The sequence below is a fragment of the Manihot esculenta genome, chromosome 12, assembly GCF_001659605.2.
Source record: "Manihot esculenta cultivar AM560-2 chromosome 12, M.esculenta_v8, whole genome shotgun sequence".
Taxonomy (NCBI): Eukaryota; Viridiplantae; Streptophyta; class Magnoliopsida; order Malpighiales; family Euphorbiaceae; genus Manihot; species Manihot esculenta.
The window spans coordinates 14,061,511-14,086,188 of NC_035172.2; the positions used below are offsets into that span (position 1 = coordinate 14,061,511).

A 24,678-nucleotide genomic window follows, 5' to 3' on the forward strand; every position below is an offset into this window, starting at 1 on the left:
TCCATTTTGCCTCAAGAAGAAACTTTAATTTCGCTTTCGTGCTTTTCTATCTTCCTGTTTGTGATAGTGATTTACGAAAGCTTTTCTCTCCCATCTTCCTGTTTGTGATAGTAATTTACGTTTTGTATATAGAACTTCCAAGAAAAACCACAAAAGCAAAATCACCAAATTTGCAGTCCTTCAAAGGAAAGAAAGGCATAGGTTGATCCCTGCTACATGTATGAGGTGATATGCAGGTCCGTTGTTCAAGAGCCCTTGAACCCCCTCCTTTCCATTCTTCTGCTGCTGCTGCTGCTGCTTCTGCTTCAATTGCAATCTCTTGTAAGCTGGTTCTAATGTTTCAACAGCCCTGCTTTTGAAGTATGAGGTGCGGGCACGCTGCTGTTGAACCCCTCTGCTGCTGCAATGGTCTTATCAGACATTTTTTGTAATTGTTTCAGAAAAAGTCATTAGCATGCAAAATGTTTGTAGGCTTAAACATTTTTTCTGTACATTAAAGAAACTTCTTGCCATATACTCCAGAAACATTTTTTTCTATGCATGAATTACAAATTTAACTAACAAATATAAAACCTTCCCAAGGAAATATATTTCCTGAAATATCTTGTGAAGATCCTAAATACAATCTAAATATATACTTGAAATTCTCTCTTAATGTGTATCAATCACCAAACTTTGCCCTAAAAATACAAGAATTTGGAAACTTTAGATGTAGTGACCCCTCTAGAAAACCTTTGTTTTCTCCTTCATCGTCAAGGAGCTCAAATTTCATTCTGGAAACTCAAATTTACATACAGTAGTGGACCTTTATTCTTCCTCATATAAACATGACAAATTTGCTAAATAGTCTCCTTGCGCCGGAAAGCTAGAATCTGCAAGAGAGGGAAAAAATATAAGTTCCGATAATAAGTATACCAGATAATGAATCAAACACACTCACCAAATGATCTCTATTGGCTTTAAGATGAGCTAAAGTTTCCTGGCCTTCCAAACTTTGCAGCTCATCCACTGAAATTGGTGGACGCAGAGAGGATATGTAGTCAATGGGCTTGTGCTGCCCTTTAACTAAAAATATTTCAACTTCTCCAGCTTCCAAAGATTTTTTGAGAGCAACATACTGCATAGAAAAAAGGCAAACACCGAATACATTGTCAAGAGTTGGCAAAAGAAAATGGATGGAGAAAGATAAACAGATCCATAATGTCCATGCTTTTATTTTTTTCATTGAAACATGCTAGAATCAAATTAATTTTAAGGCTGATGGATCTATGAGAAAAATGGCCATCTAATATCTCATCATATATATTCCAGCTAACCATGGTATATTGATGATCCACATATGTATATCAAAATAACATAAGGATATAAACAAACCAAGCTGTTTGCGAGCTATTTAAGATTCCACTCATGAAGTATAAGCTTAACATTTTAGGCCTAATTAAACTCAAGCTCCGCAATATTCGGCTTGTTAAAACTCACGAGCTAACTCATTAAGTAAGCTCTATAGCAGGCTCATTTATAAGCTCCTCAGTTTCATGAGCTTACTAGTTTGCAATAACATTTGTATCAGTTACTGTTCTTCATAAGGTTGTAAATATATTTGTTTTAGTTATGATTTTTCTAAAAATAACATATTATTTAAAGTTATGATATAATTAATATATAAAATTTATTTATAAAATATAGTTTCAACATAAATGCAAACTTTTTAGGAGAAATCAATTTTTTAAATTTAATTTTTAGAATATTAGATAAAAAAATATGCTCTTCATATAAAATAAATATAACAATATATTACTTAAAATTATGACAAAATATAAAATTGAATTTATAGACTATAACTGTTTGTAATTTAAATTATTTTTTCATAAAAATGAAGTTTAACTTTTATATGATAAATAAATTATAAATACACTCTCAATTAATATATATTTAAATTAATAAGAATTTATTTAAGCCATTTTACATATATAAATTTGAAGGAAAAAGATTTGATCATAAAAAATGATTTGATCATAAAAAATGATTTTGAACATTTTATCCATAGTTAATTATAGAATAAATTAAAACTACACATTTTCAAAAAGAAAAAAATACATAATTTTGGTAGCAAAGAGATATAAAATATTCATGTCTTTTGATAGTAAGCTAACGATCCTTGTTACTTTTCTTCCCCTCTCTCACTCTCTAATATTTTTTGTAATTTGACTAATTAATTTGAGTGATTCAAACTCAAACTCGAGCACATGAGCTTGATGAGTAAACTAAATATGAGTCAAGTTTACTAACTCAATAAACAAACTTATTATGAGCCAAGCTTGAGCTTGAACTTATTAAGCATTTTTAACAAACCAAGCTTGAGCTCTAGAAAGTTTGGCTCAGACTTAGTTTGTTTACATCCCTAATGATAAATATATCATAAAAGCAATTTCTTAATTATTAAGCAATCAGATCAAGTTCTAGAAATATAATTCTAGCATTTTAACAAACAAAAATATCATAAACAATCAAAATTTTATTTAGAATAAATTACTTTTTAATTTTTATATTATGCCAAAAATAACGCATATATCCCTCCATTTTTAAAATCCAAAAGTCAGTACTTGTATTTGACTCCACTGACCTGCAGGTCTCTCCATCATTATTTGAGAATAGTTTCTTTTTAATTTGATAAAGTTAAAATATAGGGATTAAACCATTTAATTTTAAAAACCAGGAACACAAGTGTTATTTTTTTATAGAGTCAAAGGATGAAAAGTGATTTACCTTTAACGGTATTTTGATAATTTCCTATACAATAGACAGAAAATTGATCAAATGACTTTTAGTTTGACAGAGTCAAAATACAACTGTACTATTGAGTTTAAAAAATAGAGGGACATATTAATTTTGACATAACTTAAAAACATAATTTTTTCCTCCTTTTATTTATCTATAGTAACACATTCCAAGAATCAAAATGGTGTGAAAGAAATCTCACTTCACATAGGTGTTTGACTGATAAATTGGTACGACAACATAGGTAGGGCTGTTTCAAACTCATAAAACTTTCCTTGTCCACAGAAATAAGCACGAAGTGAACATCCAACTGCAAACAAGAAATAGGCTTTAATTGGACAAAATATACAATTAGGAAAACAAAGCAAATAAATTGAAAAATTAAGGGAGGGGAGAGATAATGACATAGATACGCATACATTAGAGAAAAGGCAAAAATTTCAAGTGCACCAATTATCGAAAAAATATTATTAATGCAGTAGCTGATAGCTACTTCACTTGATTTTTAATTAGCGTATTATACTAAACTCCATTCCAGTAATCTAAATGCAATGTCTAATGAAGCAACACTTGTGGCTTTACGCTAAAAATTCTTCTTAGCTAAGCAATAAGTGTGTAAATTGAGTTTATCTTACATGAGTTATGATTCATATGGGTATTGTAATAATTCGAGCTTGTCTTCTAGGAATTGCAAGGGTTCTCTAGTTTTTCTACTTCTTGGAGCACTAAGATTTATTGGGTCATTTTCCTTGGGTCTAAGTTATTCATTTTTTGTCAATTAAAAAAAGAAAGTTACCAAATTTAGTGTTTTCATATTGATGCAATCCAAGAAGACTGAATTAAAAAATTATTTTGATTAATTAAAAAATTATTTTGATTTAAGTTTTCAATGTAAAATTAGGAATTTTAGATTTCTATTATTTAGGATTTTTATCATTATTTAAGTAGCAGCATGCCATTTTGATTTCATTTAGGAAATTAAATTACTTCGGATTCCTAGTTAGAGTTTTCTTTTTATTTTCTTATTTATGGTTCCAAATCCTAATGGTAGTAGTATAAATAACTTTATTATAGTACCTTAGCTGTCTAGGTATTTTGGGAGACATTTTCTGTGATTAAAAAATAATTTGAGAATTTAGAATAGTAGACAATTTGATTCTAATCCCTAGAATTTGTCTCTCTTATTTTATTATTATTAGCTTGGTATTAGATCCATGGATTTAAATTGCAGTCATGGGATAAAGCATTAGAGATAAAAAATTAAAAAAAAAAAAAAAAAAAAAAGGCCAAACTGTTATTCAAAAACTCAATTTGCTTTGGTTCATAATATTAAGTATTCTGATTTATTTGATTCAATTCAATTTATGCACAAAAAATATTAGTTTAACCAAATTAAATAGAGTTGTTAATAATACATTGTAGCTGGGAGATAGCGTTGGGTGGTTAGATTGAACCAAAATGAATTATTAATAAAACAGTATTGTTGAAGATCCAGTGTAGGGTACTTGGGTTAAATTATACTTCTAAAAGGCTAAATGATTTTCTTCATTTCAGCATTTCTTTTCACTTTCAAATTTTCAGTCCGCACCAGAAACACCTGTAGCCTTTTAGGAGAAGTTTGACTTTGGAGAGAGTATATAAATAAAACAAGTACGACAAAATAACACACAGCATAAGAGTAAATGAATTGAAGCTGACACTGGTTATTTGAGAGAAATAATTTTATTAATTCATTTATTTGAAGGTATACAAAGCTCCTATATATATAAATAAAATCAAAGTTAGAATAGGAAATAAGATTATACTACTTACAAGAGGAAACTAGCTATGCTTAATCCAGAATTTTAGAGAATCTGTTCCAGATTCTCTAAAATTCTGGAATTCCTAAAATATGGAATTCCAGTAGTCTCCCTCAAAGTTGGTTCATGCATATTACATTTGCCCAACCTGCAACTAAAGTTCGGAATATTTTAACTGCTTAAACCCTTGATAAAAACATTGGCTAACCACTTCTTCAAAGACACAAGAAACCACTAGTGAGCCATCCTTTTTTTTTTCTTTGTGAAGTGTCGATTAATCCCTATGTACTTGATCTGATCATATTGAACTCGATTGTGGATAATACTTATAGCAGCCTTGTTGCCACAAAGTAAAGAGCTTTGCTTCTTACAATTTCAACTCTTCCATCAATTTTTACAACTACAACAATTCACAAATGCCTTTTGTTGGGGCTCTATACTCTACTTTTGCCCTTGATCTTACTATCATATTTTAATTTTTGCTTCTCCAGACAACTAGATTACCCTAAAAAATGTACAATAATTTGAAGTTAACCTTCTATCGTCAAGAAATCTAGCCCAATCTACATCCATAAAGGCTTTTATTTGTAAATGGCTATGCTTTGAGAAAGTAGCCCTTTTCCTGTTGCAAACTTCAGGCATCTCACAATGTGAAACACAACCTCCAATTGGGGTTCTCAAAGATCGTGTATATATTGGCTCACCAAACAAACAACATAGACTATATCGGGTCTAGTATGTGAGAGATATCAATCTTCCAACTAATCTTTGATATCTCCCCATGTCAACTGAATCCCCAACTACTACTTGCAATTTATGATTAGATTTTCATATGTGAAAGGGAAAGTCGACTATGTAATTACAACAATTTGTATTCTTTTTATTGAATCCCACATCAGTTTAGGATAGGGGTAATGTGCCCCTTATAAAGGTTTTAGGCAAAAGCTCCCCTTTAGCTAACTTTTGGACTAACTTTTGGGTAAGTTAAGCCTGACCCAAATTTAACATGGTATTAGAGCCTCCACCGATGTTAAGCCTTCTTGGGCGTGAGGGTGAGCACATCATTTGGGATAGGGGTAATGTGCGACCTTAGGAACTCCTTCCCTATGAGCTAGCTTTTGGAGTGAGTTAGACCTAACATAAATTTAACACCTTTTATTTAGGATAGAATGATCTTACCAATTGCTTGATTATAGGAATTTGCGGATACACAATCAGGAAGTTTTATTAGATCAATTGTATATTTATATAGAGTGTTCTTGATAGTAAGAATTATTAGTCTTTCTCCTTGAAAGAAGGATGAATCAGAGAGGGAAATAGAGATTTTGAGAGAAAGATGCTTGATGATTCCCCTCAAACCAATTAAGGTATATATACTACTTACAAGAATATTCAATAGGAAATAAAATAAATCAATTCATTTGTTACAAATATGCTCGATTCGTGAACCCCAAAGCGATTTTGTGAAAACATCAGCTACAAATCTAGGCTATTTACAGAAAGTATTTCAACACTCCCCCTCAAGTTGGAGCGTACATGTCATATGCTCCAAACTTGTTACAAATATGCTCAATTTATGAACCTCGAAGAGATTTTGTGAAAACATCAGCTAGCTGATTATTTGAGTTGATAAAACTACTAGAAATGCATCCCAACTCAATCTTTTGCCTAATAAAGTGACAATCCACCTCTGAATACTTCGTCCTCTCGTGAAAAATTTGATTTGATGTAATATAGAGAGCAGCTTGATTATCACATATCAGCTTCATTTGGCCAATGTCGCCATACTTCAATTCCTAAAGAAGTTGCTTCAACTAAATGAGTTCGCATGTTGCCAAAAACATAGCTCGATATTCTGCTTCTGCATTTGATCTTGCAAACATACCTTACTTTTTACTTTTCCAGGATATAAAATTCCCTCTAATCATAATACAATATCCTGAAATAGATGTCTATCTGAAGAGGAACCTGCCCAATCTACATCAGAATAGCCAACAATTAGTGAGTGACCCTTGTCCTCATGGAGTAGACCCCGTCTTAGAGCTCCTTTGATATATCTAAGAATGTGAATGGCTGTATCCCAGTGACTACTGTATGGGATTTGAAGAAATTGACTAACCACACTTATAGCAATGGAAATATTTGATCACGTGATAGTGAGATAGTTGAGTTTGCCAACTAATTTTTTGTATCTAGCAGGATCTTTAAATGGCTCTCCCTATTCAAGAACAAGTTTGACATTTGGATCCATGAGAGTGTCCACATGTCCACAGTCTAACATGCATGTTTCTTCCATTATATCCAAAACATATTTCCGTTGAAAAATCGCAATACCTGTTTTAGATTGTGCCACTTCAATCTCCAAGAAATACTTCAATTTTCCTAAGTCTTTAGTTTGGAAATGACTGAACAAATGTTGCTTAAGCTGAGAGACTCCATCATGATCATTTCATATAATGACAATATCATCATCATAGACCACCAAGTAGATGCATCTACTATGACAAAAAAAAAAATACAAAATGGTCAGATTTATTTTGACATTCCAAACTGTTGAACTACAGTGCTGAATTGTCCAAACCATGCTCTTGAAGACTGTTTTAAACCAGACAAAGAGCGTCGAAGATGGCATATTAAGCTTGACTCCCTCTGAGCAACAAATCTTGGACGTTGCTCCATATAAACTTCTTCGGCGAGCTCACCATGAAGAAAGGCATTTTTAATGTCCAGCTGATGAAGAGTAGCCAATGAGATAAGGAGGCGAACAGAAGCTATTTTAGCTTCTGAAAAGAAAGTAGTATCACTGTAATCAAGCCCAAAAATCTATGGGTAACATTTAGCTACAAGGCGAGCTTTAAGGCGATCAATTTTGCCATCAGGTCCCACCTTAACTGTGTAAACCCATCGACAACCAATAGCAGACTTGTCAGGTGGTAAAGATACCAATTCCCAAGTTCCATTATTGTGAAGAGCAGTCATCTCCTCACCATTGCATTACACCAACTAGTATGATCCAATGCTTCTCTAATTGTCTTAGGTATAAAAACAGCAGACACAGTAGAAACAAAAGTATAATAGGAAAGAGACAAACGATGGTAACTCATAAAATTATAAATGGGATGAAGATTTCAAGAAGAGCAAATACTTTTTTGAAGGACAAGAGGAGAAGTAGCTGTTGCTGCTGAAGGTGTTACCAAAGTAGGGGATGATGGAACCGGAGGTGAGTTATTAAAAGTACATGCATCAGAGAGAGAAATATCATTATTATTAGCAGATGGGAAAGGCCGACACGTGTAGACCTGAAGAGGTGGCGTAGAAGTGGAAGATGGACACACTTGAGGCAAAGGAGAAATAAGAGTCGAAGGTATAAGTAAAGTTCTAGGAACAAAGGTTTTATATGCTGGACTAGAAGAAAAATAAGGAGAGGTTTCAAAAAAAGTGATATATGCAGATACAAAATATTTGTTAGTAGTAGGATCATATACATCTGAAAACTCGCAGAGACAACTGGTTGGAATTCTAGTTAGGAAATAGAACAGAACGAGGAATTTAATACTGCAAAACAAAGAAAGGTATTCAATTAATCAAGTAATAGGCAGTAAAGACAGCTTCCTCCTAAAAACGCAACCGAACATTGTGATGTAGGAGTAAGGTGCGGGATGTTTCAATCAAATGCTGATTTTTTCGTTTGGCAACCCCATTTTGTTGTGGGGTATGAGAACAAGAAGTCTAGTGAGTAATACCTTGAGTAGACAAGAAGTGAGTGAATGAGGAAGATAAATATTCTCTTGCATTGTCACTTCGTAATATCTTAATGTGAACACCAAATTGATTTTGGATTTCAAAATAAAACTTTTGAATAATAGAGAACCACTCAGAATGATTCTTCATTAGAAAAAGCCATGTGCAACGAGAATAGTCATCAATGAAGGTAACAAAATATTGAAATTTCATAGTTGTACTAACCTAACTTAGACCTCAAATATCTAAATGAATAATGCCAAACATAGAAGTAGCCCAATTATTGACTCGCTTGGGAAAAGAAGCTTGAGTTTGCTTCCCAAGTTGACAAGTTTCACATTCTAATGAAGGCAAGGAAGAGAGTTTAGAAACCAGTTTTTGTAATTTGTTTAGACTTGGATATCCCCAACGACTATTAATAAGTTCAGCGGAAATGTTAAACACAAAAGCAGTTGGAGGGTTAGAAGTGGAAAAATAGTACGATCCTTGTGACTCATATACTGCTCCAATCATCTTCCAGTACCCCGATCCTGCACAACCACAGACTCAGCAGTATTAGAGATTATGTTGTATGGACATTCAGGGGTGAATAAAATAATAGTCAAAGGGATAGAAGGAAGGAGATATACGTTACCTATCCCTTTTAACTTGAATTTGTGAACCATTAGCTAATGTGACTTTAGATGTGTAAAAGGAGAAACAAGAGTACAGAAAAGATTGTGATTACTAGAGATATGATCAGAAGCGCCAGAGTCTAGATCCATGAACCAATGGGTAAAGACTTGATTAGATAAGCAAATGAATTACCAGAATGAGCAATATTTGAAGAAGACTGTTGCCTAGTAGTTCAGAGCTATAGATATTCTCTATACTCTGCTTCATTTAGAGTGAATGAATTCGGTTTGGAATGTGGCTCTGCTCTATTTGATTGGGCCATAGGAACTGAATTTGCAGAAAATAAAATCAGTGACCATGAACGGTAGATCCGAAGCTACTGTTCACATGGGACGCGTGAAGAAGAGCTGGGCAGGTGACCGGACCTAGTGGACTGGAGTCGCCTATCTTTGGCGATGCTGGAGGAAGAGTTGCCGGCGTGAAAAAGTTGCCGTAGAGCAGGCCACACGCCGGCGCATGTACCAAAGGCAGAAAAGGTGTGGTGGCGCATGGAGGCACATGAAGGCGCTTCTGATAGCGGCACTTCACAAAGTCGTCGATCGAAAGCCGGCAAGATTGCTGGGTTAAGTGGTGAAACCAACTAATTTCCAGAAAGTCTCCAAACGAAGGTGGCAAATCTGCCACTCACAGTTAGGCCAAGATTCATAGCTCTAATACCATGAAACAGTGATGAAGTGATGAAGTGATGAAACAGAGAGGGAAATAGAGATTTTGCGAGAAATATGCTTGATGATTCCCCTCAAGCCAATTAGGGTACAGATACTACAATAGGAAATAAAATAAATCAATTACCTAATTATAGTCTAATCATATTCCAATCATATCACATAATCTAAGCACCTAATTATGCATACAATCACTACAAATCTAGGCTATTTACAAAAAGTATCTCAACACTCTCCAAAACTACACAATATCATAGCTTTAACATGAGAGAGAGTCTAGTAGTGTGAGAAGCCTAAAGAGTTCTTATTAATAAAAATTATCAATTTTTCTCCTCAAGCACAATGATATTTCCTGCTCCCACACCCTATTGTGTTCCTAAGACTCTTTTTGAGGAAGTAACCAGTTGGTCACTATCAAGCAACATACCCATCACGCTTGCTTGAGTCCTTGTTCCTCTACCAAGTTCACAGAGTAACTAGTTGGTCACTGTTAAGCAACCTACCCATCATGCTTGTTTCAATCCTTTTTCCTCTGCTCCTTATAGGTTTTCCCCCTACCAAGTGATGCAAGGATAAATGATCCCATTTTATTAATTGTTTCTTATGAATGAAAGAAGTAGCATATTCATTTTGAATATTTGTGCCAATTCATTAAACATCCAAGTCCTATTGTGTTGTGTGCATCAATGTTTACTATGTTTCCATGCTTGAGATGCTTGCTTAAATAATAATGTATATTTTGCCTTCATAATTGGCTTGTCAGGCCTATGCTAAGATATTCTTGTTGCTATGCATATTATTGTAAAATTCTCTTGCCTAACTTGACTTGAAAGCATTCTATTCGAATCTTGCACAGGCCCATGTGAGTGCTAAAAGCTAGCCTTGTGACACTTAGTATTAGAGCGAGCAACAATCTATGAACAGTATAAACACATGATAGAATCTACTGTGTATTTTGACGCCCTAAAGAAAAGGTTGAGGAGCTTTTTGCTTGAATCAAAGAATGTCCCAATTGCATTCATGAAGGACTAACAAGAAAGCTTGAGACAATCTAAATTGCTCTTGAACAATGATATAAGCGCATTAAGGTGAAAGAACTAAGTATCTCTTGGTTGTGGTAGCCAAACTAACTAGGGGTGAAAGTGAGTTAATAGAGCTTGAAGCCACTCAAAATCCTACCAAGCAATGGCAATCCAAAATCCTACCAAGCAATGGCAATCCAAAGTCCTACCAAACAATCTCGGGATAATGGTGAGCCAATAGAGCTTAAGGCCATCCTAAACCCTAGAAGCACTTACAATAACTAATTGGGTGACCTTGAGAGCAAAATGTTAAGAGTGTGAGATAGTGGTCTCTCATTATGGAAGGATTCAAATCTACTACCGCATCTCACAACTCTCTTGCTGGTGTTGTGGATGAAGACGATGAGTGTCATCCAAAATGAATAGCAAAAATTGCAAGACGAGTTCAGACTACTAGAAAGAGTAGCCAAAAATCCTAATGTGAGTGTCTATGAGGTAGATAAGGCTAAAATTCCAAAGCCAAAAGCTTTTGGTGGTGCCCGAAATTCAAAGGAGATAGATAAAATCCTCTTTGAGAAGGAATTGTATTTAAATGCTACTAAATGCAATTCTGATCAAGACAGGCTGAAGATAACACCCATGTATTTGGCTAACAATGCTAAATTATGTTGGCATACTAAAGTCGAAGAGAATATTGGGATAGTTTTCAATTCTCAGTTGAGACATTTTTAAGTTATTATTAGAGAAGTTTATTATTAGAGAAGTTTGAAACATCCAGGGTGGTTAAACAATTGTGCCTTTTACAATTGCTATTAAAGGCATCCCTTAGGACCAAGGCGAGTAGGGCAAATGGGGTCGCCTAGTGAAGCTCGAAGTGGGAGTATGTGGAAGGCGCACGTAGAAATGTGTGAAAAACATTATTTTCCTAAATTAGGTAGCATAATCATAGGTACATATTCCTATTTAAGATTCACCAATCATAGAGACACTTGTATATAAATATTGTAACTTCTTCACAATAATATACACATAAAATATTCACAAGATCCTTCAATTCTTAACTCCCTCACTACAAAATTCGAGGTCAATGTTTCTTCAACCAAAGGAGAAAGAAGAAGTAAAGGAATATTCAATTTATGAATTTTTTTTATTTAATATTTCATTGTAAAAATAGGAAATTTAGGTTCCTATTAATTAGAAAGCTTATATTATTTTAAGATTTTATTATTACTTAACTAAGGTTTTGGATTCCTAATTAAAAGTTACTTTGCATTTTATTATTCAACTCTCCAAATACTTTAATTCTCTAGGTATTTTAAGAGAACTTTTCTATTTTTGACAATCATTTTTTAGAATAAATAAAAGTTGAAAATTTATTTTTCATCCCATTTTGATAATTTGTTTCTCTTATTGTATTGGTTGTACATCACTTATTTATGATTCTTAGGCCCTTAAAGAGCATATTTGACATTATTATTAGAATTGTTGTTTAGAAAAGCACATTTAAATATGTTAATTGAAAGTTATATACAGAATCAAACTTGTTTGGACATAAAATTCCAAAATGACAAAACTGCTTTTTCAAAGTATACTTTTAATAGTATTTAAAATGATGTTTTTTTAAAGATGCTTCTTTAACCCCAAAACCCAATGCCAATATTGTAATCTTCACATTTTGCTTTGATAATATTTTAATTTACATATGGAAACATGCATGCCTGGCATATGATTCCTTGTGCCATGCTTAATTATCTTTCCTCTTCCTCTTCCCAAATTTGCATCGGAGTGCTACATGTATCAACAGGTTATCAACACAACTCAACAGATGCCAAGTTTCATTATTTACTGGCTTTAATCAGGTCTCAACCCTGTCCCTACAAAAACCTAAATGTACATTGATTTACATATGAGATTAACCATTAAACAGATCTCTTTTTCAAATCTTGATTCCCCACTGCCAAAAAATTCTAAATGTTGACCAACGTAGAACGTTCCTAATTAGAAGGATTCAGATCTTTGCAATCCTAATTATACTTGATTATAGAGATTTCATTTTTCTACCTTTATTGTAGATATTCCTAATTAGGGTTAATTCTGTGTATAAATACTCAAACCTTATAAAAATCACTTCAATTGGAATAGACTCAAAAATTTCTCCCGAAATTCTTCATGGCATCAGAGCCTAAACCTGATTTAGGGTTCTAATTCAATTTTGAATTTTCAAAATCTTAGGTAACCAAATTTGATACTCTCATATCTAGACCTATTTTCTTTCATCACCGCCACTCCCAGAAGAATCGCAGCCTCCTTGCCGACTGTCCACTTGTCCAGTGAGTCATCTACTGGCGCGTGAGCCTCACGCGCTACTTATTGCCGGCACATGACTCTGTTTTTGGCAAGGATTTTCACGTCTGTCCACTACCAGGGATCTTGGGCTTCTGTTTCCAGCCTTCTGCTACTGTTCCTTGCTCTGTTGGGAGTTGGTTAGATATTTATTTGGTGTGGGCAGCCTCCTTTTACCCTCTTTTTGGGTACTTTTTGGCTTTATTACTCCTTATCATAACAGAAGCAAAAAGGGTTTCTTGCTTAAGTTGGGTGTTGACTAGTTGTTCGTTTCAGTTGGACAACCTCTTTTCATTATTGTGTTCACTTTATTGCTATCTTCTAATATGTCATCTCCATAGATTATTGATTCTGGTACAAATAGATACATGATAGGCTCTTTTAAAGACTTTCTTAATTATCTTCTATGTCTACAAAAAGACACTGTTAGAATAGCAGAATAGCAGATGGTTCTTTCACTCTTATCTCTGAAACTGGTTCTATTATTTGTACTCTAAATATCAAGCTACCATTTATTTTTTATGTTCTTTATTTCCCTATTAATCTTTTATCCATTAGTGCTCTCACAAAGTACTTAACTGTAAAATTGAATTTTTTTCTGACCATTGTGTCATTCAGGACCCTCAAACTGGGAAGAGGATTGGCAATGGTAGACTGCACAATGGCTTATATATGATGAAAGAGAATCTGAGTTTAAATTCATCTCGGGCTTTTTTTAGAAGAAATCAAGATATCAACCAGGAAATCATACAGTGACATCAATGGTTACACACCCATCCTTTTTTGTTTTAGAGAAACTTTACCCTGAATTATTTTTAAGGCTCAGTGTGATTCTTTAGTTTGTGATACTTGCGAGTATGCTAAACATACAAGAACCTCTTATCCTTCAAGTAATAATAGGTAACAATAGGAGTACAACCCCTTTTGTGACCATCCATTCTAACGTTTGGGAACCTACTCAAACGGTCTCATTATCTAATAATGTCAGTTTGTTACCTTTATTGTTTGTTGCACTTCCATGACTTGGATTTATTTGATAAAGAAAAAGAGTGATATGTTTTCTTACTTTCAATCTTTTCACAAGATGTTTTTACTCAATTTGATGCTAAGATAGAAGTTTTGAGAACTGATAATGGTACAGAGTATATGGATAGTTATTTTTCTGCTTATCTGGAGTCTAATAGGATACTACATCAAGCTAGTTGTCCTTACACTAGTGTGCAAAATAGTGTTGCTAAAAGGAAAAATAGACACTTGTTAGAAGCAACTAGACCTATCCTTTTTACCATGAATCTTTCAAAAACTTATTGAAAAGATACAGTCTTAGCAGCATAGCAGCAGCTTATCTCATTAATAGAATGCCTCTCAAGCTCGTCTTTAAAAGTCCTTTAGAGGTGCTGCAAGGGAAAAATGCTTATACTATTTCACCAAAGGTGTTTGGGTGTACATGTTTTGTTCATATTAGGACAGGTGAAAAGCTCGATTCGAGGGCTCTTAAATGTGTGCTTGTTTGATACCCTCCCACACAGAAGGTTTACAAGTGTTATCACCATTCATCTATAAAATACTTTGTCACTATGGATGTTACATTTAAAGAGACTGAATCTTACTTCATAACTACCGCATCACCTCTTCAGGGGAGGACAATGAGAGAGAAGAGATGATTCCTAATCCTATAACTCTAAGAGTTTTTTACTCAAAAGGGAACTACTATAATACAGGGAAAGACTATTGGTGTTCAGGAACACATAATTAGGTATTTAGATAACCCAGATTTAAGGAGATACTTAAGAAGAGACAAAACAGAGGCAGAAAAAGCCATTGTGCAGCCTACTCAATGTCATGAATCTTCCTACTCTCCATCTAATGAGTCGACTCTAAACCTTGAACCAATTGATGATCTAAATAAACCAATTGCTCAAAGAAAAGAAGTTAGGTCTTGCACAAAACGCTCTATTTCTAACTCTCTCTCTTATAATTCTTTGTCTCCATTCTATAGTCTTTGCCTTATCTATTTCCTCTATATCTATCCCACAAGATTGGAATCTGTGCCTCAAAGATTCTAATTGAAAGGTAGTAATGATTGAAGAAATAAAAACCTTTACCTGGGGGTTGATACTCTTTTACTTGGAAAAAAACCAGTTGGCTACAAATGAGTGTTCACTATGAAAAATTCAAGACCAGGATACACTTAAACCTATAGAGTGGATTATCAGGAGACATTTGCCCTTATTGCCAAAATGAATTCATTCAGAGTTTTGCTATCTTGCTTTGCCCATCTTGATTGAGACCTACAATAATTTGATGTAAAAAATTCATTCCTCCATGGAGACTTAGAAGAGAAAGTATACATGGACATCCCTCCTGGATTTGCTTATGAAAAAATCCAAGCAAAAGTGTGCAGACTAAAGAAAGTGTTATATGGATCAAAATAGTCACCCAAAATTGGTTTGACTGATTCAGCAGAGCCATGATTTCCTTTGCCTATCAACAGAGCAATGCTAATTTTACCCTGCTTATCAAATTTCATAGGAGTAAAAGTACTCTTCTCATTATTTATGTTAATGACATAATAATGATAGGAGATGACAAAGAATAAATAGCTCAATTAAAGAAACTTCTGGCTTAGGAATTTGAAATTAAAGATCTGGAAAACTTTAGTATTTCCTGGGAATTGAGGGAATTGGGGTTGCTAGATCGAATAAGGGAATATTTATCTCTCAGAAGAGATACATTCTACATCTCTTAGAAGAAACTAATATGTTAGGTTGCAAACATAGTTTTAAATGACGGCCATTACGTAACATAACGACCGTTATATAACAGGTTTTGGGGGGCTGTTACCCGTTACTCCGTTATATAACGCCCCCTTGATTTGCAGGCATAACAGCCGTTACGGCCGTTACATAACGGTTACGTAACGGCTGTTACCAGTAATGAAATTCCTTTATATCCTTCCTCTTATGCTCCTATTTTCATTTTCATTAGTTTCTACACTTTTCAGCAGCTTCAAATGCTATATTTTTTAAGTTTTCTCTTCCCTTTCTCTTTCAAATTTCGATCTTCCCTACATATTTCTCGTATAAGCTTAGATCCATCATAAACTACTCCATTTCCAAGCTTATTTCTTCTAAAAAATTTGTTAAATTTTATCTATTCTAGTTTTTAGTTGTTTTTTCCTTTTTTGAAAAAGTTTTTTATAGATTAAAGTGTTAGTTTTGAGTTAAAATTGTACTTTGAGCTGTTAGTTTACTCAATCTATAAAAATTATGTTGATTTTTCTTATTTTAAACTATATGATATTTAACTTAAGTTAAATAATCTATATTTTATGCATTTATGTTTATTATACATTTGTATACATTATTCTGAATTAAATCTAATCAATATCATTTCATTTTTGAACTTTGTAAATTTTTTTGAAAAATTTGCATAGCGTCAAGCTGTTACTATTACATTACAGCCGTTACAGGCCTCTTTCCATTACTCGCGGCCGCAACCGCAATTTAAAACCATAGTTGCAAACCAACAAAAACTCCTATTGAGAGCAATCACAAATTACAAGCAGGAACTGGACTAGTGAACCAGTAAATATTGGCAGATATCAGTGATTGGTAAGTAGATTAATTTATCTCACATACTCGACCAAATATAGCATATGCAGTCAGCCTAGTCAATCAATTTATGCATGATTCTTGTGAATCCCACATGCAAGTTGCCTTTCGCATTTTGCAATACTTGAAGTATGCCCTTGAAAAAGGCCTCCTATTCTCCAAACATGGCCATCTCCGAATAAATGCATTAACAGATACAGATGGGACTAAATCCTTTGATGATAGAAGGTCAACTAGTGGTTACTGCACACTTGTGAGAGATAACTTTGTCACTTAGAGAAGTAAAACGCAAAGTGTTGTTGCTCAATCAAGTGCTTAAGCAAAATATAGAGTGATAGTATAAGGTGTTTCTAAAATCCTATGGCTGCAAAGATTGTTGGAGGAATTGAATCTGCCGGAGAGGACAAGCTACTTTTGTACTGTGACAATAAAACTGCCAACAGTATAACTCACAATTATGTTCAACATGACCGAAAAAAGCACATAGAGATTGATCGTCACTTCATTAAAGAGATGTTAATAAATGGTGTCTTGAAATTAGATCATGTAACTTCTTATGAAGAGCTAGCTGACGTGTTTACCAAAGGGCTCAGCAACAAAACCTATCAAACCTTGGTTTGCAAGTTGAGCATGTGTGATATTTCCAACATAGAAGATTCCTAATTAAGATAATTCAAATCTTTGAGATTCTAATTATATTTGATTATAAGGATTTTATTTTTCTACCTTTATTGTAGATATTCCTAATCAGGTGTGTTGTAAATATTCCTAAATTAGTTTGATTCTTTGTTCAATTGGAATAGAATAAAAAATTCCTCCCAAAATTTTTCACTAAAAAACAAATCCTATCTAAACTTCCTTTCTGCCATCATATTTCGGAGAGTGCAAACACTCCTTAAGCTACAAACTCAAGACTCTTGCTCTATACCGTCCTAACTCCAAATCCTAACAAAATTTAAAGCTCTATGCTAATATCCAAGTAGATAGGTAACTTGTCAATTATTAAGCAAGAAAAGATTCATATCAAGCATATGAACCACTAATAGCTAAACAAATCACAACTCAACAAATAATTGCATCCTCACATACCTCATCATCTTTTTCCTCTAAGCTCTTGAGATATTCTACCAGCTTGGATAACCGAGTGCTTCGGGAGTTCTTGTTGTTGCAACCACTAGCATTACCATGACGTGTATGACTTCGAGTACCACCCCTACCCCAGGCAAGCATTTCTGTATTCCAAACAAGCCCAAGAGATATTCCTTTGTTCTCTTTGGTGGCTTCTAAATCATTTTCAATGGATCCACCTTCTAGATTTGAAGCTGATGAAGAAGGATGAGAAGGCCTAAGTCCTAGCCGTCTCTTGCGCCTCTGCTGCCTTACTTCTGCGGAGCGATCTTCATTGGATGATGAATCCTTGCCTCCATTATCATCATTTTCTTCCTCAATGTCTTCACATACCTGAAATTCAGTACCTTGGCCATTTTGCCGTCTCCTTGAAGGAATTGCCCGATGATTGCGCTGTGACCTTGCCATGAATGGACTAGTTGTTTCTCTACCGATTGGGCGTCTCCTAACTAGTGCGTCAGATTGTCGTTGAAATATCTGGGCAATTGAAGCTTGGATCTGTCGAATGAAGAATTCAGACAATTCCAAAAACAAAGTGCTGAGTTCAAAGAATTCACTATCCTCAAAAAACAGCATGCCTTTAGATTTTTAGTCTATATATAATTCCTTCAAAACCAAACCTTGAAATTAGAGATGATAAACAAAGTAGGACAACTGTCCATAACAAAGAATTGGGAACTCTTTCAGAATTCAAGAAGCAAGATTAGACACTTTCACCAACTCAGTTAAAGATATTAATGCAATAGGTCAACATGACAGCATCAAGCAGTTGTAAGATGGTGTATGCTTTTACCAATCATTATGGTCAAGGCCTCAAGTCAAGGCCTCAAATGAAATATATCATTACTATTAAATTCAGTAACCGGTTACTACAATTTATTATATATTGCCTATTTTCGTTTTATGTTATTAGTAACAGGTGATGCAGGGCATTAAAACAGAAAAGCAAACCTTCTTGTTCCGCGTTCTTTCCTCCTCATGAAAAGCCAATTCCTGTAACCAATTACTTGATTAGAAGTAGTGATTGAATTGGACAAGTACTGTACACCATGTTAAATCAAGAAATAGACAAGACAAATATCTCATATGGTCATACCTCCTCCTCATACTTATCAATGTCTGGATATAAAGCAGCAATTAAGGCATCATAATTTGGATCATCCCTCAGAGAGCGTCGACTTGCACAGTGTGTGCGACATGCAGGGCACTCATTATTCCTGCAATTAATTCAAGTAATAAATCTTGATTCAGATGCATTCAACAAAACTATCCCACGATTTTCCCTAATGGAGGCATCATAACTGAATCAGGACGCCAAAGTTGCTGAAAATAAATAAAGAAATAATCAACTTGCATAATGTGTGCGACATGCAGGGCACTCATTATTCCTGCAATATATTACTAATTCAAGTAATAAATCTTGATTCAGATGCACTCAACAAAACTATCTCACGATTTGCCCTAATGGAGGCATCATAACTGAATCAGGGGGCCAAAGTTGCTGAAAATAAATAAAGAAATAATTCAGATTTTTGTTACATACCCGAGTCGCATTGATTTGTCAATGCACTCCCTGCAAAAACGGTGCAGACATTCCATCACAGTTCGTGTTTTCTTTATGATACCTGTACACATATTCATGATTAAGATTTAAATTATTAAAATTTTCCGACCAACAAATAATATGGGTGAACAACTCCCATATGAAACTAATGCAGGTATTTCAGGTAAGAAGGTGTTTCAGGTTTCATCTTAATCAAAATCCAAAACAGGATAGAAAATCAAAATATAATAAAAATCACAATTTTCCATGAAATACCATTTATCCTAAGGTGTTGATCCTTAAATTTGGTTCATAAAATAGAAAAACAAACAGAACAGCTGCAATGTATGGCCACCTTTACTTGTTTAATCTATGTGAAAATAGTGATTTTCTCACAATCAATTAAGGATATTACTCACATGTAACTATATTAAATTATTGAAGTACTACAATGACTAGTGTGTAAGACAATCACAGCATAATTCTGCAGCTAAATAAGCTTTTCTTAACACAGGCATACAATCAAAAGGTCCAGATATCAAATCTTGGGCATCCTTATTCTTATACTTGAATTTCAGTGTGTTATAAATGGGGCATACTGTAAACATATGCCCAGCCCATTCTTTCAAGCCAACGGCCTTTCACATAAGGCCATTGAGGAGGCATTGGATATTAAACTTATTCTTGGGTCCTCACCTCACAAATTAGTTTTCAGGTAAAGTGGACTTCACATTTCTTCCTCAACCAACTGTAACCAGCAACTAGGAGAGGAAGAAGAAGAAGTAGGTTTAATTAACATTACTCATCACAGTTGCCTCTTATTTCTGAGGAATGGTATTTTCCACGATTGGAGAGTAGAAACAAACTGATATCCTGAACAAAAGCTGCACTATTGCATAATACAGCAAATAACTATTAATCATAGTTGACTCATTATTCAATAATTGGAATTTCCCAAAACCAAATAGCAGCAGCAAATGATTCCCTGACCTAAAACTAAATTTTATGTCTCAAATGCATCAAGTCAAGCATATGGCATTACAGTTCCCATGCTCCTTTGAGCTTTTCTATTTCAAAAACATCCTATCTGCAGGCTAACAACCAGATGCAACTTTATAAATCATATCTAGCAAATACAAGAGTCCAGAAATGTTTAGAGCAAAAGAAAAGCAAGCAAAAAGCACCTAAACAAATTGGGCATTGCACATCTTTACGGATGTCTGGCAGCTCCACAAAGACAAATCTGCAACTGAAATTTTCAATTAGCTCACCAAATCCAATCACTGATAAATTTAAGTGCTGCAATCTATTATTGAATAAAGCATGCAGAGTCTATTGCCACTAGGATGGCACAAGTTTCTATTAGTTGCATGATTGCATAGATAAGAACATAGTAACAATTGGAGTGCTTACAGCTCTACTTAATAACATGAATGTTTAGAATGATCATTCCCATGCCTAAAGTTCAAGGGACATCAATAAAAAATGATGAGGATGTGAAACTTGTTTTCACTTTTGAACACAATGAACTAGAAAAAATGGACTTCCGCACTTAACAGTATGAAGTATGAACAAGATCAACATGTAAAAGTGCTTGGCCAACTGACACATAATATGAAAATAAAGGAAGCAAGAGGGACACAAATTTAATATATTATTACTTGTAAAAAATGAAGTCAAAGGAGTGAAGAAGACAAATGTGGGAGCCAGAGCTTACAGTTTAGGAGAAAAACAGGACAATAAAAATGAAAATAAAATGCACTGTAATAATTCACAACACATGGATGAATTATCTAATGGTTAATCACCCTAAAAATCCAGTTTTATGTGCCAACATGTAAATGTTCTCTAAACTAGAAACATGGCTATGTGCAGCATGATATTAACTATGAGTAGCGATTGAAGCCAAAATTGCTGCTGAGGTGACCATAATTGAGACTTATAATTAAAGATCTGATTCTAACTGACTATTTCTGTACTTCAGGTCACAGATATTGGTGTAAAGTTTAATACTTTATAGGTGATCAGCCCATTGATTAATGATTTACAAATGTGTAGCAGTTATTAATTATAAATAAAACACCACAGCAATCCATAGTAAAGAGACTCCATTTATTTTCTAATCTTAGTTCAGATTGCTTAGGCTACAAATATCAGATAAAAGGGATTCACATTGACATTCAATAAAAGGAATTCATATTGATAAACCCAGCAGGCTATCCTTCAACTTCTATTTGTATTTGTTTTTCTCCAGTTTGTTCACTCATCACAGCATATAATGCACACATTATGGTCATAGATTTTCTTATGGTCATAGATTTAAGTTCTGGGCTTCTGGCCACTAACAACCTAAAACAGAGATGCTAGCCCGCACCACCAAGAAAAAAAGTTTGTGGTCAAATAAGTAATTTTTTAACTTTTTCCTGGATACTGTACTATCATTTAATTTCATTGAAACATCACAGCAAAATTTCTCCAATTTAAAAGAACTAAATACCACTCTTAGAAATGTGAAGGAAAAAAGCAGCTATGAACATTTCTCCAGGTTCACTCACCAACATGTGCAACTGAAAACCAGCAAGACTTTACAAGCACTAAATATGAATATATGATTGAAAAAAAGGGCATTAGTCATGCTTCAATGCTTAAAATGCAAACAAGTCACTGTGAACTATACTCTACAGAAGTTTAACATTTAGCTTCTTAAACACAAGGATTTAATCTAACGCAAAATTGTGAAATGCAGCAACCACTTCGAACAGAAACAAAAAGAATTCACTGCCCTTAAGAAATTGCCAGTACCCAGCCCCTTGTACTTAAATAAATAAAATTAAAAAATAGAAATGGATGAGTCAAAACAAGACATCAGCCCAACAGTACATCCGCAACAGCAATACCCATGGAGATATACGACTACAAGTACTTCATGTTCAACACAGGAAAATAGGAAAAACAAGTAGCTCTACTAAATTTCATAGAGTAAAACAACTCGCCAAGAAAAATATGTGCGTGTGCGTGTGCGTATGCGTGTGCGGGAAAGAGAGAGAGTACTCGGGTTTTTCTTCTTCGGAGCTGGAAGATTGGCTTTCTTCTGAATCTGAGAAGATAGGAAGATAAAGAACAATCGCTTCAATTAATCGAGAACATCGATCGAAATCAATTTCTGCAAAACACCCACGTGTATACGTACAACACTGCATACATATACACATGTATGTTTATGTAAAGTTAGAAGGCAAAAAAGTTACATTCTGCTGGTTGTTTCTCTTCGACTTGCTCTTCTTGTTCCTCGTCTGCGTCTCCTTCTACTTCGTCTTCTTCTTCTCCTTCTTCTGGCTTGGGGGGTGCATCATCATCTTCTTCTTCTTCCTCTAGTTCTTGTTGTTGGTGGAGTTCGGGGTCAGAAAAAGGAGGTGGGTCAAGGCGAGATTGTTTGGTATATCGATGGCCGTTTTGAAGAGGAGAAGAGGGAGCATCTTCCTCATCGTTGTCGGGATAATCAGGCAGAGACCTCTTCTGAGCAGGCATTGATGCCTTCCTTAAGATATGGTAAACACAGAAAAGGAAAAATGGGCGACTGTTGCACCAGCTTTTCCCTGTGTATAAGCTTTGGTTTCGATGCAGGAACAGGAAGAAAGAGAGAGAGAAACTAAGGAGAAGAAAGCAGAACGAGAAGAACAAGAATTGAAGAGAGATCTGGCTTTTTATTTATTTTTATTTTTTATTCTTATTTTCTATTTTTATTTTTGCCTATTTAGATTAAAAAAAAAACAAAATTTTTGTTTATTGTGCCACCTAATTCAAATTTTAAAAATTACAAAATGATCCAAAATTATTTAGAACACTTACATAAATACTATTATATAAAAAATCTAAAACTCTTTATCATTTTTATAATTTTATTTAAATTTTTAAAAATTAATATAATTTAACTAAAAATCTCTAAATTTATCCATATTTATCTCTAAATTTTCAAAATATAATTATTTTATTTATCTATATTTGATATATTATAATAAACCACAACTTTACAAAAAATTAATTTCAATGTCATTAAAATAAAAATTATAATCTTATTATATATTCATACTATTAATCTTGAAATCCTCATAATATTGCTCAATACTATAAGATTGTGTTTTTAAATATAAAATAATTAAAATTTAAAGAACAAAGAAATTAAAAAATACAATGATAAAAAATGAGTGGTTAGAGGGAGTAGTATTCGGTTCAAATTGAAAAAATTTATCGAATCGAATTAATTTAAAATTTTAGTTTGGTTATTTATTCAATTCGGTTCGGTTTGATTTTTAATTTCAGAAATTTTGATTATTTAGATTCGATTCGGTTTTTATCAAAAAAAAATCGAAAATATCGAACCGAACCGATTAGTGATAATAATATGTTATTTTTAATAATATAGAGAAATTAAATCATATTAAGATTAAAATATTTTAATTAAATTTTAAAATATTTAAAATAAAGTGTAAAAAATAAAAAAAATTATTAAAAATAAAACTGATCAAATTGAATCGAATCGAACTGAATCAGACCGATTCGGTTTGATTTCTGACTAAAATCAATTCGATTTGATTTCTATAAATACTAAAATTTTAATTTTGGATTTATTTAGTTCAGTTTAATTTTAAACCGAACTAACCGAATATTCACCCGAATTATGGTCTCTTATATTAAACTGTGCAAGATAAAGGATAATAATAAAATTTTTAAATTTTAAAAATTTAATAATATATAATGATAAATTTAAAAATTTTAAATTGAATTATATTGATTTGTAAATATAAAATTAAATTATAAAATAATAAAAATTTAAACTTTTATATTAATAATTTTATTTAATAATTCTGAGTGTCAATATCATGTCAGTAATATATATTTCTCTAATTGAAATTATAAAATTAGATATAACTGTAATAAAATTTATAAGTTTAATTAGATTTTATCAATTTTTAAATATTTAAATTAAATTGTAATCATAAAATATTTTTAAATATTTTATTAAAATTATAAAAATAAAAATTATTATTTAATTTTTATATTATAAAAAAATTCATTAATTAATCTCTTAATTTTATAAAATATATTAAAATGTTTTTAATATTTTAAAAAATTTACTAATAGACTATTAAATATATAAAAAAATTAAAATATTTTCAATATAATAATAATTTTTTTATAAAATTAAAAAATTAATTAATTAAAATTTTAAATTATAAAATTGAATAGTAAAATATTTAATAAATAATACTAATGAAATGTATATTTTTTAAATTTTATGAATATTTTAATATATTTTTTAAAAGTAAAAAATTAATTAATGTATTTCTTATAATATACAAATTAAATAAT

The 24,678-nt window shown here is 33.0% G+C and overlaps 1 protein-coding gene across 2 annotated transcripts; it reads right to left on the reverse strand.

Moving 5' to 3' along the window:
• Positions 1-514: 514 nt before the first annotated feature.
• Positions 515-22,997, reverse strand: LOC110628652 (putative E3 ubiquitin-protein ligase RING1a). Of its 2 annotated transcripts, none has more exons than XM_021775435.2 (10): positions 22,557-22,997; positions 22,360-22,405; positions 20,493-20,557; positions 19,309-19,390; positions 18,862-18,982; positions 18,717-18,758; positions 17,727-18,263; positions 2,981-3,088; positions 941-1,117; positions 515-872 (listed from the first exon to the last, which is right to left on the reverse strand). In XM_021775435.2, exons 1-10 carry the CDS (start codon positions 22,834-22,836, stop codon positions 840-842), a joined length of 1,491 nt encoding a protein of 496 aa, XP_021631127.1. In that variant the 5' UTR covers positions 22,837-22,997; the 3' UTR covers positions 515-839. The 2 variants fall into 2 exon arrangements, with proteins under 2 accessions (XP_021631127.1, XP_021631128.1); XM_021775436.2 differs by having other exon boundaries at positions 20,493-20,551; positions 22,557-22,996.
• Between the last annotated feature and the right edge of the window lie 1,681 nt (positions 22,998-24,678).

Excerpts from the sequence above, each read along its gene's own strand:
- LOC110628652 (XM_021775435.2), bottom strand. The coding sequence starts at position 22,836 with ATGCCTGCTCAGAAGAGGTCTCTGCCTGATTATCCCGACAACGATGAG. Across the intron at positions 19,391-20,492 it reads GCAATGCCCAATTTGTTTAG|GTATCATAAAGAAAACACGA; the intron begins GTGCTTTTTGCT and ends ATATGTGTACAG. Across the intron at positions 18,759-18,861 it reads TTGATAAGTATGAGGAGGAG|GAATTGGCTTTTCATGAGGA; the intron begins GTATGACCATAT and ends AATTGGTTACAG.